Here is an 18,351-nt window from a genome sequence, read left to right on the forward strand (position 1 = left end):
AGCTAAGGATTGAAAATTGAAAACAAGACTCCGCGTAAATAGGTTATATATAAATTACTTTATTCACAATAATATCATCAAATATACTTCGTAATAGCATAGGCAGACTGACCGTTTTCGCTCAGAATCGTTTTAATTATACAATGATATTATATCATTGAATTCAAATTGAACACCATCCATTACAGTGACCCACTTGTTACCTAATGTACAGCAGAGTGACATCCACTTACCCACCTTTTTTAGTTTTTTTTTTCTATAAATATCAATGAAATTTTATTTGTTGGGTAAAAAAGCGTGAACATTTAATATAAGGCTCCTGATATATCGTTCTAATAGCAGTTGAAAAATATTAAAAATACATACATAGGCACAATTTTTTTATAAGCATTTTAAGTTCAAATTTTGACAAAATGTATCAAATTTCAAATTTAATAATTATTTTGTCGTTGAAAATTTATAAAATGTTCAACGTTTATAGCTAACGATTGAAAATTTAAAACAAGGTTCCACGTAAATAGGTTATAAATAAATTACATTATTCACAATAATATCATCAAATATACTTGGTAATATCTGTGATATTATGTCATTGAATTTAAATTTAAATTTACAGTGACGCACTTGTAACTTACTTTACAGCAGAGAGACCGACATCCACTTACCCGCTTTTTTTAAACTTTATTTTTGTTTTTCGGTATAAAACGAAGTAGCCATTGGTAGTATAAAGTTTTAATGATACTTAAATGTTGATATCACAACTTTATAGAAGTATAATAATTACTCAATACATAATTAATTTTTTCTACTTGAACAATTAAATTAATTTAATTTTTTAATTTTTTTTAAAGTACATACCAAGTACCTACCTCTATTAGTTCTGAAAAACTTTTTCTAAAACTTAAGTCTTTGAAATGTATTTTAAATACTTTCTTAACCGATGTATTCTTATATCTTATGTTAAATATGATTTTAAAAATATATTTTTTGTCCCGCCTGCACCGAAAGTTTAGTTTTCGATGACGGTTGGAGCGTTGGAAAGCGACGTTTTTCCGTCCAGCGGGCGGTAAAATGGGAATCCCCATAAGTACCGGGTGGTAAAATGGAAATCCCCATGAGTTTTTTGACACTAAAATCTATACTACGCGGTGCTCATAAGACATAAACTTTTGGTTACATCTTATATTCATATTATAACATAACTTCCGTGCATGACGCGTAAACATTTTTCTTTCATGAAATTGTTTTCGTATAATAATTTGGTTGTTGCTCAGATCCCCGCATTAATGCATTACCTTTGCCTTGATTACCTACATATTTTTATTCTAATTTTATTTTCATATAATAATTATTATTTATACTGAAATCTATATCACGGTCCTCACGGAACATAAGCTTTTGGTTACATCTTATATATTCATATTATAACCTCCGTGCTTGACGCTTATTTAAATAAATAAAACCAAATCGTTTCTATCGTGAAATATTGTTTTCGTAGAATAGTCTGGTTGTTACATATGGATCCTAGCCTGAATTACCTTAGCCGCGATGGCGCGACCAACGAACAAAGAGGCGTGACAAAAAATAGTATGTGTGGCTCGCGCGGGAAGGCAATTTCAGTCTTGGCAGTTTCAGTCTTGCCGCACACGTCGCCCGCGATATAGTGAAATAGCTCACTGCCCGCCCTTGCCACACAATATACTATTTTGTCACGCCTGCACCGAAAGTTGATGACGTTCGAAGCGTTGGAAAGCGACGTTTTTCCGTCCAGTGGGTGGTAAAGTGGGAATCCCCAAAAGCAGTACCGGGCATAAAAATGGAAATCCCCAAGAGTACTGAGCTCAGATATCACGCGTATTCTCTGAACAAACGACACTAAAATCGGTACTACGGTGCTCATAAGACATAAACTTTTGGTTACATCTTACAATATTCATATTTTAACACCTACGTGCATGACGCTTAAAATAAATGAAACCAAATCGTTTCTTTCGTGAAATATTGTTTTCGTAGAATAGTCTGGTTGTTACATATGGATCCTAGCCTGAATTACCTTAGCCGCGATGGCGCGACCAACGAACACAGAGGCGTGACAAAAAATGTGTGGCAGGTGCGGATTTAGGTATGTGGTAGCCCACCCCTGGGTGGAATATATTGTGGGGGCCCCTTATACATAAACAAGGAAATATATTTTTTTACTTATTAAATAATATTTAGGTATTATTATGTTTAGTAGTAGTAACAACAGTGCCGGCACTAGGTATTGCGGGGCCCTGGACATAGGTAATAGGTACCCAGAAGAAGGCAAAATTCTAGTTTTTTTTTAAATCAGGATTTTTTTTAATTAATGCGGTTTTTATTTGAATTTCAAACATTAAAAATAATAATATCAAATTATTCTTTTTTTAATTATAATATGTTAACAAAAAATTATTTACAAATAATAAAATAATATGCATGTGTTGAAAATTATAAGTTAATAAATTTGTGGGGGGCCTATTATTTTATTCATTTATATTTATTTTAATAATTACAACTTATATAAACATCAATAAAAAATAAATAAAATCATCAAAATGTTTGAATGATATAAAACATTGTTTAATATCTAAGTACACGGCGGCGGTAGACAATAAACTACATTAAAACTAATCCTGATACACTAGATACTAATACTATACCTACTATACCTAAACTAAATTGTAATAATAATATCTTAAATAAAAACTTAATTTAGAGTTTTCGGAGAGCTTTTCCAAACAAAGAACAGAAAAAACAGTAACTCTAGAGATAATAAATATTTATATTATTAATTATAGTATACTCCTACAATACTCGAGTATCCTCAAAATATTACTCCTTCGTCGTATCGAAAACGATTTACTTTGTACAATGGCTAAATTTAGATATAATTTTCCAAATAACTAATGACAGAAATAATATTAATATTATACATGTGTAGTATAATATAACAATAAGTCAATAAATGTATAGATTTATAATTTGTTAATATAAAATATCAATGTGTTTCGCGGTATTAAGATAATAATTAAAAATCGCGGGGCCCTTTAACAAGCGCGGGGCCCTGGACATATGTCCCATTTGTCCTCCCCTAGCGCCGGCACTGAGTAACAATTAACTACTATTTAATAATAAATAATTATAAAAACAATCAAATCGAGTATGACTAGTATATTAAGTAATATTATCATAATATTAAGTGTAAGTAATTAAATGAAAAATAATAAATCAAAATAATAAAAATAAAAATGTCAAGTAATTAAAATTAAATGCCTGGAACTTTTCTTAATTTATAATAACGATAATTTATCTACAGACATTACAGATACATGATTACATTACAGATAGTCTGTAATGTGTATTATATATTTCCGAAAACTAATCTCATAATTCTGACGATGAATAATTACCTATATTCTTGTTAACCATCATGTTTTCTACGACATTCGACATGTCATTCAGACCCACATGTGTATATTTAGAATCACATTTACTAATATTATTACAATCGACGGTGCACACCGATCGCGGACGGCATAAACTATCTTATCTAGAATTTTAGGGACCGTTCATTGTCAATAAACGTAAATACATCTATTATTAGTTAGTAAAATAAAAATTTTTAAATGTCCAAAAAAAGTTCAATATCATTTAATTAAATATGTGTAAATATAAATAAAATATTTTTTCTGTATTCTAATTTAAATATCATAAAATTGTGGGGGCCCCTGGGCTGCAGCCCACTCAGCCTCCCCTAAATCCGGCCCTGAATTGTGTGGCTCGCGCGGGAAGGCGTTTTCAGTCTTGGGCGACCGCGACTGCTGAAATAGCCCACTTCCCGCCCTTGTCACACAATATATTATTACAACTCTGTAAACTGTAAAGTACAACGAATTTTGTAATCCCGTTAGAATTAATTATTTAACTCTACCAAGATTCTATACTTAAAGTTCTTCTATACTAACATATTATAAGTATAGTATATAATATTAATTGATTGTTTTTTTTTGTTCCAGAACTGTTAATTCAAGTCCATATAAATCTCAAACTCAAAAATGCTATAGCCCAAACAGTACCTACATATATAGGTAATTTTATTTAAAGGTCAAAATAATTTGCTAATTTTCGTGATTTTCCGTATTTTGTCAAGATTTGAACTTTATATGCTTATAAAAAAAACTATGACTAAGGATTTTTAATATTTTTAAATGTCATTGTAACAATATAGTGGGAGCCTTGTATTAAATTTTCAAGCTTTTTTACCCGACAAATAAAGTTTTATTGACATTCATAGAAAAAATACTAATACAATTGGAAACTGAAAAGGTTTATAAACAGTTCAAAACAATTCTAAATATTTTGAAAATTTTATCATGTAAAGAAAATGCAAATATTAACAACCAGTAAAAATTTCATGTACCTATATAGTATATACGTTAATTTGTTTCACCAAAAACCAAAATCGATTTCGAGGAATACCGATTTTGTATAAAAATTCCCATTTTTCCTTAATTTGTATGTTGTTTTTCCCGGCGCTTTTAAAAACTATTGGGAGTTTTAAAATTTGACCTTTCGAATGCACCAACTTCGAAGCAGTTTTACTGCCCCAAACCGTGATGACAGACACAAAAATAAATGATGAAAAAAAAAAACAACACATCATTGTAAAATCAATACATTTATCGTTCCACTCAGAATCTAAAAACATAGCAAAGTAAAAAGTAGTAGATTAAAAAAAAGCCAAGTATATTAAAAAATCTATATTTTTCAAAAAATCTAACCAGAATAAACAAAATCCTAGTTAAATAAAAAGCTTAATTAAATAATAAAAAAAAAATACAAAAAACAATAATATGTTACAATTGTCAAAAATATAAATATGTTATTATAATAAACTTAATTCATGTATCACTTATTACTAACAGTCAAGCTTTTTAAGTGCAATTCAGAAAATAAACAAAATATAAAATATGAAGTAGCCACATAAATTTATTTAAGTTAAATAAAATATATTGGATATAACTTCAGTTCTTTCATAAGAATACAAGTTGTATATGTTCGTTACAGGAAAAATAGAGAGTTGCATAATTTATCACTTGGCATTCGTCTAACATTTTGCCCTATAAGGTATGCAAGTTTATGTGCATACTAAAAAAGAAATAAACAAATCATTAATAATACAATTTGAATTAAAATAATAATAATAGTTAAATATGATTATATTATAAAGAATATATACAATGCTATATATACAATAATATACATGCTTAAATAATAAATACAATTTATACATTGAAATTTGTCCTTCTCCAATTTTCGAAATTGTTCAGGGTGACCATTTGAAAATTCATTATAAATTTTTATACCATTGCATTTGCATACTATATTATGACTAAATGATGTTACCAATGTTTTTATATCATTAATTGCATTTATTTAGTTACTTTTAAATACTTTGGTAACAATACAAGTAATAACTACTAGCATAATATTAATTAATTTCCTTTATTTATGCAAAAATCTATGTTATCATGATGTTACTTTACAATGAAAACCCCCACAATGTACACTCAAAGAAATAAAAATAGTTAGAGAGTGTAATCAGCTGCCTAGAGTGGCTAAGAAAATATTTTAAAAGCAAAACCAAAATTAAAATAGTTAAGTTAAGAATTGTTACAAAAAAATATTTATTATAAGATCTGTTTTGTATGCCTATTAATATAAAAAAATTTGTACATTTTAATGTTTTATATTAAGAATTTAATGTACCAAAGAATAGTTTTAATTTTGTTCAATTAGTAATGTAGTACTACATTCATGAAAATTATCATGGTAAGTTTTTATTAAAATTTGGTGGACATAAATTGAAATTTTTCCAAAGTAGGCTAAAAATAATTACTAAAAGCGAGAAAAAAAATAATATAAAAATTCAAATGGATAGGTATATTGTTAATTAATAATTAGGGTATTTTGGAGGGGGTATTATAACTTGTCTACCTATTAAAGGGAGGGCAAATGTTTAAAGTCTAAAACCGTAAAAAAAGATAAATCAGCCTCGGAATAATAACTTCTGTGTACTTAAAATGCTTTAATAGGATAATTATTTACATCTATATTGAAGAGAGTCCAATGTAATAAAATACCAATGAATTTAAGAATATATGTTCAGGAACATTTAACTGAGCCACATGTGCCTAACAAGTGATCAGTAATAAAAAATTAAGAAATTTATAACTTTTTTAATTTGATTGCTTTCAATACGCAATATTTTGTAATTTGGACCTAGTCATACAATCATGCATTGCAAAATACATTTTGTCATTATTGAGTGATGTAGTAAATTAGTCTCCAAACATATTTATACAAGTTTCACTGTACCTTATATTTGTATTCTTAAATAATAAATAACTAAACCTATTTTAGAATTTATGAACAAGACTTCTACAAAATATGTTGTATTTATATCTAAATAATTGCATATTCATATTTTCTATTTACTTGAACAGGAGCAGGAACTTTTACTGTACCACACCAATTATAATACAAGTGACACAACTTGTAGGATAATCTTTGGACATTTTCAACACTTAAATTACATCCATTTTTCAGTACAATGTAATGAGTTGGATTAACAGTACCCTGCACATAAAAATAATTTTAATAATTAATAATAAAAAGAAAATTTTTCTAAAGAAATATACTTTACCTGACGAACATGTTGAGAGACCAAGAAAAAATCGAAATAATTTTTTCTGGTTACAGTATTATCAATAACAGTTCCAGGACTTGGATTTGAATATATTTCATCTACATACTAGATATAACAAAAATATTAAAGTTGTCAAAAATAAGTAATAAAGAAAACGAATATTTCTTTTTACATAAATTAATAATCATGCAATTTATTTAACGGGCCACGAAAACATGCAAATTGTTCTCTAGAACCTCACTGCATAATTTGGTAGGCCTATAGTAGTTAAAAAAAGTGCTACTGAAAAAAACGCCAATGAGGGCACTAGAATCATCGGCTGATTTTCATGAAAAAATTTAGCTACAAATTATCTATTTATTTAGAACTGATTTTTCATTGATAATTTGTATTAAAGGTATAACATAAATGATAGTTAATAATGATATTAAATGTAAATAATGTAATTATATTCAATATTAATGTAATACTTGTTATATTAGACTAATTCTTTAAGAGGACGCCACACCCGTATATATTGTCCCCGTCTTACAAAGACCTAAGACGGAGACAACACATGTAGGTACAAATATTTGTGGCTACGTCTTACAAGATCATAACTTACCAAATGTACGCTCAGCAGATCACGATTAACTCTGTTAGTTTAAATATTAGAGTGAATATTAGAGTAAACCTATTATAAAACTTAATAATAAAAACATTAACTGTGTGTATATGTGGGATTTTTAAGATATTTCAGTTTATAAGTGATTTATGATTATTTTTAATTTACACTATATTAAACACACATAACTAGCTAAAAAAAAGCACATACAAACACAGATATTGTTCTTACCATCAAGTTTCATCATAAGTAACTCCAATATCACCAACACAAGGTACTACCTCAGTGCTGAATTGGGCCAAACTATGTGTAATTAATTATTGTATTTATTTAAACTATCTTATTTTTGGCCAATAAAATATTATCTTATCTTATCTTAAGTCAAGTCACTCTATTTTTAAACAATGGGACTAAACGTCTGCTGAGCGTAAATTTGATGTTACACACTTGAAAGATGGTGACAACTGGCTGTGTAGTGTCCTCTTAACACTATCATTAACCAATAACGTAAGGACTTTTTTTTCTATTAACAACTTACTACAGATTTTAATATAAACTATCTTATTGGTTTTTACCTAATTTGGCTAAACATAATAATGAGTTAATTAAAATGTGTCAATAATTCAATGTTATGGTTTAATCTTTCATAATATATTACCTGGAAAACACGTGTGTTAATGCGTTTCTGAACAATTATTAAAGTAACCATAGGATTATAATTTCCTGGGTAACATTTGAAAGATTCTATTAAATCTTGAAGTTCAATTTCTTCTACCTGTTTTAAATCTCCATCAGATACTCCATCTCTATATATAATTATTTTTTCAGGCAACAATCCATTTTTCTAGAATAAAGTATTGTAATTAATTTTAAAACAATATCAAAACATAAATTATAGTAAAACAACAAAAACTAACTGCTTTAAATTGAGACACCACTTTATGGAACGCGTCTTGCACAGACTTCATAAGTTCTTGATGGGTACTCCTTTGCATTGCAGCGACTGAATACCATTCAGTAAATGTCTTGTCCATTGAAGCTACAAAACCAACAACACTACTCAGTTGTTTACCTTTCTCATGGTATACATCAATTCCTACTATCATAGTATTTTTCTAAAAAATAAAATAAAAATTATAGTACCTATACAAAATAGAACATTTTATCTATTTATAGTATTGACAGCATTTCAGTTTTTGTTTATGTTTCCACTATTAGCATTGTTTTGAGAAACATAACATAGAATAATATGCATGTAAGACAGATATTTATTTTCACTATCTTAAGTTATTAAAATATTTTATAATAATAATATATAATAAATGGTTATCAATAGTGTTCAAAAAATATAATATAGGAAAACCTTACCAATGGAATGTCGATGGCCCAACAAGCACCACCTAATTTACAATTAATTTGTAAAGCAATCTTCTGAGTAATTGATTGTAATCGATCTGGCTTGGATAATGTCCTTGAGACAATTACCTAAAATATAAAATACAGTAAAATATATTAATAACAATAATAATTCCAATTTTAGTTTCTATTAGTACTTGAGATGGAATTCCAATTTCTGAACAACAAATCCGTTTCACAGCATTATAACGGTCTTCTCTTTGATTTGGTAATATTATAACAACCAATTGTATTTCTGAATTATTCTTTAATGTATTATTTATAACACTAACAAAAACCTCTGGATTTGTCCCCTGAACTTGAATTGGTTTTGGAGGATTAATTTCCATACCAAGAGGACGGCAGCATACAGCCAATTGTTTGCAAAATGATTTAGCTGTTGTTTCCTCTCTTGGATTATACATAATTACCCAATTTAACATGTTCGCCTACAAAATAATAATATTTAGAACTGAATTATTTATATTATTATTTTTTAGAAGTTAAAATTTGAAGCTTTTTATAAGTTAAACAGTACAAATAAACTACAAACTACAAGAAACATTTCTTAGATATTTAATATACTTACAGCAACAAACATTGCATTTTTTGCTACATCCATTCCCCACTCCATATTTATTCCAACTTGTTTTCTAATATTACTTCCCAGTAATATTGTTTCTCTTTTATAAACTGGACCTTCCATTTTCACTGGGATTGGACGCATCATTAGCCCCCAATCTTTTAATTTTTTGCTAGCTTCTTCATGAGCTATAAAATGTATCAAAAAAGAAATCAATTTATGGTGAAATGTGATAATTCTCACTTATTATATACCTCAATATTAAAATTTAAAAAAAAAACTAATATTTTATTAGAAATTTTATCAATGATGATTTTCAAACATATTATATTAAATCATTTAATAGAGTTTAAGTAGGCATAAAATCAGTTTTATACCATTTATACGATTCACAAATTCAATTATAGCATTTTGTCGCACTTCTGGTGTAACCAAAGTATGGATGTGAAGAGCCTTCATCAATTTAAAGTCTTCTTTCATTGCATCAGTCAGTCCTGTTAAATTGCAAAGCTCAGGAACTAAGCAACAAATATCTAAATCCTGTAAATTTAAAATAATATCGATGATAAAATGATTTTAATTTGTCTATTTAATTACCAACGTTTGCATTGTTTATGAGCATATTTTTTTTTTTTGCTTTTGTAATAATCATGGGCTGTTGAAGATCTTTGATTTCAACTTCATACGTCTTTTTATAATAATCTTTGTATGTTACCTAAACAGAGAAGAAAATAAAAATTAATAACATTTAAGATTTATAAGTGTTAGATTAAATTAATATTACTTACTTCAACACCATCTTTTTTAAAAGTTGATAAAGGATTCATTGTAAAGTCTACATCATCAACTCTGTATGTTTTACGGTTATAATTTGTAATTACAGTAGAACCACATAATGCAGCCATTATTTCTTGCTTAATATCTATATTTTTGTTTTTCACATTCATCATGATATCTGTCCTATAAAATTATACAAATAAGATTTTTAAAATAAAATCTTGCAGGTGCATAGTTGATTAGTTAAACTTTTGAATTTCAAATACAAGTAAGACAACAGAATAATTATATTCAGATTGTAATTGTAAATATATAAACATATTTTCCACTAATAAAATTACTTGAGAATTATAAATTTTATTGGTTTACAGGATTATTGAAGAAAACCGATTATAATAAACAAAAATATTATATATAATATAAATAAGACAAGGAGCTTATCCTTATTCTCCTTTATTTTATGATAAAATTGAAGGATTACAAACAATAAAAAAAGCGGGTAAGTGGGTGTCACTCTGCTGTACAGTATGTTACAAGTGGGTCACTGTTATGGATTATGTTCACTTTGAATTCAATAATATAATAATTATTGTATACAAAAAATGATTCTGAGCGGAGACTGTTTGTTAGCCTAGGATATATTATATTACAATGAAACCTCTAAATACCGGACACTCTCGTTCACCGAAATTGTAACCGTTATTAGACGGTGTCCGCTATTCAGAGGGTACAGATTGTAAAAAATTTTGTAGAAGAAAACATCCACAGTGTATTAATAATGTTATAATTAAAACGGTAGTCGGTAGGTTCTCATATTTCAATGTTTGTAGATAATAATATACTTGAGAGATTAGAGAAGTACTCATGAATAATATTTTTAAACAAAATCATTATTCATGAATACTTAGTATATAAATTCGTCCAAATTTTAACATAATATAACTATAAAAAAATGTGTTTTTATATTTTTTGGTTACATTATAACCTACTTACGTGGAACCTTGTTTAAAATTAATCCTTAGTTATATAAAATGAACATTTTATACATTTATAACTACAAAATTATTTTTCAATTTTCAATTTGATAAATGTTGTGAAAAATCAAAATTTAAATGCATATAAAAAAATTTGCATTACATTTAATATTTTTCAAAAGCTATTGTAACGATAGTATTTTTTGGTTTACAATCAATCTCTGAACTACTACTAAAATGTTTATCTAGTTTTAAAGGAACCACCATAAATACTTTTCATTAATTATTACACAAGATATTAATAGAGTAAAAAAAGATTTAATACATATTATTAAAAACATATAATATGCCTAGAAACATAAAATGTATTTGTTAAAACGTTAATAACCGTAACAGTTGACATGTAAAAAAAAAATGAATATGCTTACATTATTTGATAAACCGTTTGTACACGTAAAACCCTGTGTGATACTTCAGCACACATATAAAGACCATTTTCAAACTCGTCAATCGCAGTCATGAAACCTGGCCAAACTTCGAGTCTACAATAAATATTCAAACAATTATTTAATTAATCTCAATACCACAAGTATTTAAAATCGGATTTAGTTTACTTAAATTCAGGAATGAGTATCTTTTTATTTGGATCATAACAACTTCTTCCAAATTGTACTAGACCAAGATTCTTCATTATTGAGTGTAGAAAAACGTTATAAAAATTTAAACATTCACGCAGAGAATTTTTACCCTTAAATGTTATTGTTAATTTTACTTCAGATTCATCTCTTAATTTCCCCACTAATTTGGTTACCTAGTAAAAATTTAACATTTGTTATTAAAAATTGTTTTAATAATATATTTTTTTGATAAATAATTACATTTTGTGGTAGCATTTTTGGTATATAAAGTAATGTTCCATCAAAAGTTTTTACTGGGAATAAATTTCTGTGTTGATTCACCAAAAAATACCTATCAGATTTGGCATCAATCGGAGGATTGAAATCAACTCTATATTCATATATTCCTTTATCTTCTTCCAATTTAATTCTTATATAATTTGATGATAACTGAGCCCTATAGAAAAACAACAAACATAAAATCATCAATTTGAAACATTAAAAGAAGAACACAACATTGTATTTCAAAATAATGATAATTAAACTGCAGACATTAGGTTTATGAATATATGCAAATATTTATAGTCAATATAACATTGAAAGTATCATTTAAGTATAAAAGATTTAAAAAATACTAAAAATTAATAATTGTCAAGGGTGTAAATAGTGATCTATTATAAATTAAAATATTTTGGAATATTATGTAGTTATAAACCTAAATATTAAGTATATTAAATACATTTTTTACTAAATGATTCATCTAATTCATCATAATACATTCTTCTACTTATAACCTTAAAAATTATTATCAATAAATAAAACATATATTTATCGTACATGTGGTAATTATCTTTTTCAGACTTTTTTAACACTCTACATATAACTGGAGACTTTTCTTCCTTTTCTCCTGGAATATCAACAATTTGTGTTTGTGGCTGCTTTAGGGGTGTAAGTAATTTAGATACCTCTGCTTTTTTATGATCGGGACTAATGTTTGGACGCCTGAGAAAATAAACAATTGTTTTTATTAATTTAATTTAATAAATATAGAAATTATAGAAATGTTTTATGAAAACAAAATATTAATCATCTTAACAATAATAAATGAAGGAATTTATCAATTGACTCACAATTAATATGAGACTATAAACCATAAATATTGTATACTCTGTCCAGCGAGAAAACCCGTCAAGGACCAACAAAAATTAGTTCTTCTGTGCATCCTCACGCGACACCCTGCCAGAGGAAAAGGGCTTGATGACAGGGTTGTCGCGTAGGGATGCATAATATCAGAAATTCTTCTGCTGGACAGAATATATCTATGATTCTAAATACAGGCAACTATCATTATTAATAAGAAAATAATATTTGGTTTAGAAACTGAAGTACATAAAACAACTTATTTTTAGGTATATTAAATTAAATTAGCATTGATATATACATTTTTTATAAATTATATAAACATTACAATACTAACGCGTTATTTTTTAAATCCCCTAGATCGATGTTTGAGAATGTTGTTTGTATGGTGTCAGACAACTTTTGAGAAACAGTTCTTTGAGCAATATTAGCTAACATAGCCTGCAAACACACAAAATATTCAAACAAAAACTATACTTGAGTATTCTAAACAATATAATTATATAATAAAAATTAATATTAAAACTTGAATATTTTTCTATTTCATCTCTTATTCTATGCTAAGTAATTACCTAAGTCGGGCTTAGTGAATAATATATTGTATAACATTCCTAACAAGAAACTGATATACATATTTAACAATATTACAACATAATATACATTATCTATTTTAGACTCAAGTAAAAATAATAATAAATTTGAACTTATTAAACGAAAAAAAAAAATTATATTAGGTATAATATTAAGAACTTAAATTTTAATTCAGTAATTTAACTCAATGAAATAAAATAAATGGTAATATTATGTAGGTAACCTTTTAAGAAATAAATTATTGTTTGTAAATAGGTATACCTACAAAAAGTAAATAAAAATTGGTGAATTATTTTTCATATATTGTAAAAATCAAGTTCTATAAGATGTACATTCTTAACTTACTTAATAATATTTACAAAAATTTAAAATATTAATTTAAGTAGATGAATTACCTAAAACTAATATCAGTTTGAAAATGTATATCTAAAACATACATAGGTACATTACTACATTGTTCATAATAACTTTAATAAAAAATAAAAACATGAAATTAGTAATTAACCAGCTAGGTATCATTCATAAAAAACAACCTGCTTAAAAAATAAAATGATTTATAATTACTAATTACTTTTTTTGTGAATATAAGTAGTTCAAACATTAATATATAATTTTAAGCAGTCTTTAATTTTGTGTAATACTAAACACTTAAGTACTACCATTAATGTAATAATGTACCTAACTAGTATTATAAATGATTTATTTCTACAAGTAAAACAATAATAATTACCCTTCTTCCGCGAGCAACTTGTTGATGCCCATTAACTAGGGTTTGAGAACTTATAGTACCCACAGGGACTTTTGGTATATCAGTAAAATATGGTATAGGTAGTGCTGATAGTTTTGAAGGCTCCTCAGGTTTAGGATTTTCATGGGGTTCCTCGATAGCGATCTGAGCCAAACGGCTCTTTAAAAAACCTCTTCCAGACATTCCTAGAAAATGATTTGAGAACTGATTACATTTAGCAGTGCAACTAATAGTATTTAATCAAGTTTTTCAAGCCTTTACATTAATTAGTCTAATAGTCTTATTAGACTCGTATAATTTTTGTTGAAGAAGCAATACTTTGGAAGTCAAAAAAACCAATTTTCAGAAGATACATAAATGGAAAAAGAGTAAAAAAGTTAAAATATTATTAAAATAGTACAAGTAAAAATTATCAGTATGATTCCACAAAAAATATTGACAATTGGTTTAAATGAAATAACTTTTAACTATTCGTGATATTATTATTACTAAATTCCAAATTTTTTCTGAAAATGATTATGTTTATACCTGAAAATTGTATTTTTTGAATTGCAAGGTACCTACCTGCTATTACATAATTTAAAAAAATAAATAAATTTGCATATAAGTATGTACTTATAACAAACGTATAATATAATTTTTCTATAATCCAGACTATAGAATACAGTATTGGTATTTGTTATAAACTTTATAGACTCACCACTCAGATTTGTAATATCTCCACCAATCATAATAATTACATCGGAAAAAACGTCCAAAGTAATATTAATAACGAATAGTAGCTACTAGGTATAGTAAGTTATAATAGAAAAAATATTTATTTTTTTTTTTAAAGTGCATATAGGTATATGATAATATTAAGTAATTAAAAATGTTTAGGATTTTCGAGTTTCCCAAAATTCTGGAATTTTATGTCTTAAGCACCTATGCTAGGTACCTCATAGTAATGGTAGGTTTTTTTCCGACAAATTATAAGATTGTTGGGGCCGGGAACAAAGCAATAATAGTTTGTGCGCCGGGCGTTGAAGCTTTTACACGCACCTTATCACACACCGATCGATCTGTGTAGCTTGTGTGTAATGGTGTTATAGTTCGGCTAGAATTGGTTGGGTTCGCCGCGCAAATACTAGCAAGCTATGTGGTATAGTGATGTGTAAGGTGTGTATATGTGTTTGTGTGTATGTGCTTAAAAACTAATGACAAGGGGCAACTCTAATTAATAAATGGTAAAAGGTTGTATATTAAGCTTCTGTATAATTCACAAATTTAATAATAATAATGGTACAAAATATAGGCTAATCTCACAGCAACAGACATTTATAAATCATATCAAATATAAATGTTAGCCTGCTTGGCTCACACGATACAACAGTGCAATAATATTATAATATATGGCAAGCTGTTTAAGCTGTAATATAAATATAATAACAATAAAAAAAACTCACCGATTATGGAGCGCAGACTGGCTAGCTGGTCCTGTAGCTATGCTATAACAAATAATTATGCAAAATGTATGATACAAAAATGAAATAATTGTATTTGGCCCTCCTGACCCAACGGTGTAAAAATAATATTAAGTTCTCGGCGATTTGCGCCTAGCTCGAATAGCGGTGGCACCGAAGTCCTTTTTTGAAAAATGTGGCCAGTCTATTTACATCATAACTCTATTATGAGCACGAGTATATTTAAACCATGATTATGAATAAATATATATTAGGGTACCTCTATATTAAATAATTAAGTTATTGAAGTTTTGACATTGCCCGACCACATTTTAAAAACTTCGGCGCCACTGTCGAATGGTAGGTACAATATGCAAATAAAATATGAGCGTTTAGAGCCCGTAACAATGAATATACCTCAACACAGTGGCGATTCGCGCCCACGACAATAATTATAACACAATGATATAAAACACTGGCGAATCGCGACTATTAGAATAAGATATTCACGAATAAATATAAAGAGAGTGGCGATTCGCGTCCACAATAATAATAATAATTTTAGTGACGATTCTCACCCACAATACAATACATTTATATTATGACGGCGATTCGCGCTGGCAAGAGCAATATTAATGTTACGATGAAAAGACGGCGATTTGCGCAAGTAAAAACAATAACATTATTTTCACGATTCCGCGTTAACAAGTTGTTCTATACGACAATACGGAACGGAGTGAAAGTGAACGGACTGATTATGAAAAAAAAAAAATTAGTGGTTATGTTTTGGGCGGCCGTGTTAATATATTATCGCATTCCAGCGAGCCGGCGGCGGCTGATGAGCGCACACGCACAAACAAGTAAACAACAACATATGGTACATTGTGGAGGTATCGCTGTAATCTATTGAAGTGAGTACCTCCGACAATTATTATTGTCCACACGGATTGTTGATGAGAGTTTAAACATCAAATGAAAAGAAAAGAGAATTTTTTTTTCGTTTATATGAACGGTGCGCCATTGTTTACGTATTACCTTTGAGTATATTATACACTATGTATTATCTATATAATATATAAAACTGAAATCAAGCAAAAGAGGAAATCTTTGTTACGGTTTGGCTTCGAAACTTATCTTATCTAATTGTCATGCAGTTTTTTTTTAATGAAAGAGGATATCACGGAGCAGGTTTTAGGCATAAATAAGGTCCGATAATGTTAGTCAATAATTAGATATCTATCTATACATATAAAATCCAAATACCACTGACTCGCTGATCGCTGTATCTCAAAAACTACTCAACGTACGGACTTAAAATTTGGAATAGAGGTTCTTCTCATATTTTTACCGTGCACTAAGAAAGGATTTTCAAAAATGTTGCGTTTTAGTGGAGTAATTAACGATTATAATTATTCACTGCCAATACGTGATAAGATTTCTATCGTAAATCTCAAAATTCCTGTTTGAGCACTTACCGGGAGCGATCACTTCCCTTTTTAAATTAGCCTATGACACTCACAAAGAATGTGGCTTTGCATTGGTGAAGGAATTTTCGAAATCGGTTCAGTAGTTTCGGAGTTAATCCCGAACATACAAACAAACGCTATCATTTTATAAGTATAGATAAAAATGAATATTTGTGTGTAGATTAGACCTCTGGGAAGAAGATGGGCTAATTTAAAAAGTGTTAAATTTGTTATTTTTTTTTATTCATAGGATTTTGGTACGGTTGCGTTAGGCTTTTGTATTAATTGATCATATTAATCTTCCGAAGGTGGAATTAAGTAAAAAAGACAAACTTTGTACAATTTTGATACTTTAGAGTTAAATCATACACTTACGTACAAACAGCGCGGGGTCCGCGATCTACCGCAGGTAGATTGCCTACCTGATAATATACTGCTGCGAATCAGAATTTTTATTCCGGACAACAGAAAAGTTAAGATAAATTTTGAACACCATACACCATACACCGAATATTAAATAACGAATTGAACAAAGTTTGAGTCATATAGAATTGGTACATTTAACGGGCAATGAATCAGCTTGTATAATATAATATTATTAATATTATACTCAATGGTATTACCATATAGATATTATAATATTAATTTACGGCATAAACATTTTTCACAAATATTTCTATTAAAAAAAAATCATATTTTGTATGGTCAACGCCGGACATGATAGTATATTATATAGGTAAGTACTAAATAGGTACCTATATAAATATTATTACTTTTTTTTTTAATTGATAATAAACAATTAGTATTTATGCCGAGTACAATAAATATAATTTAATATTATAACATTAACTCTTCAATTAGGTAATAGAATATTACAAGAAAACATTTGTTGTATTGTTTTTATAAATATTTTAAAATCATTAAATTAGGTACCGGCAATGATATTAAGTGTTTTCATTGAGAGACCGTCTTTATTCCATAAACAATAATTACAGTATATCGCAATAACGTAACAAAATACGATAAATATAATCAAATACACCGTACAATGTAATTTTATGTAAAAAGCACATAAAAATGTGATAACTGCAACCTATATTATATTAAATGCCTTACCTGATTCGCAGCTGTTTGTAGATTATGTTGTAGGAGTTTTAGGTGACACAAGGTTATACTTCAAATACACAAATTAAAATAAAAAACGCACTATAATCATGGCTTATCATAAGAAGTCCAGTTGTCGCTCGTTGAAAAGGTACTCGGGTGGCTGGTGCTCATGCACTG

General features: G+C 27.9%; 1 protein-coding gene and 1 long non-coding RNA gene across 2 annotated transcripts in view; one reads left to right on the forward strand and one right to left on the reverse strand.

Moving 5' to 3' along the window:
• Positions 1-18,351, forward strand: part of LOC132947118 (uncharacterized) — a 105,735-nt gene that overhangs the window by 66,964 nt on the left and 20,420 nt on the right. The gene's annotated exons all lie outside the window — the stretch shown is intronic.
• On the reverse strand, positions 4,681-16,358 carry LOC132946616 (piwi-like protein Ago3). Its single transcript, XM_061016666.1, has 19 exons — positions 16,019-16,358; positions 15,605-15,646; positions 14,142-14,344; positions 13,158-13,261; positions 12,518-12,682; positions 11,942-12,137; positions 11,678-11,874; positions 11,492-11,605; positions 10,101-10,272; positions 9,914-10,027; positions 9,690-9,852; positions 9,319-9,500; positions 8,888-9,178; positions 8,703-8,819; positions 8,252-8,449; positions 7,993-8,178; positions 6,728-6,835; positions 6,520-6,660; positions 4,681-5,169 (listed from the first exon to the last, which is right to left on the reverse strand). Exons 3-19 carry the CDS (start codon positions 14,340-14,342, stop codon positions 5,083-5,085), a joined length of 2,736 nt encoding a protein of 911 aa, XP_060872649.1. The 5' UTR covers positions 14,343-14,344; positions 15,605-15,646; positions 16,019-16,358; the 3' UTR covers positions 4,681-5,082.

This window comes from Metopolophium dirhodum, chromosome 6 (genome assembly GCF_019925205.1).
Source record: "Metopolophium dirhodum isolate CAU chromosome 6, ASM1992520v1, whole genome shotgun sequence".
Classification (NCBI taxonomy): domain Eukaryota; kingdom Metazoa; phylum Arthropoda; class Insecta; order Hemiptera; family Aphididae; genus Metopolophium; species Metopolophium dirhodum.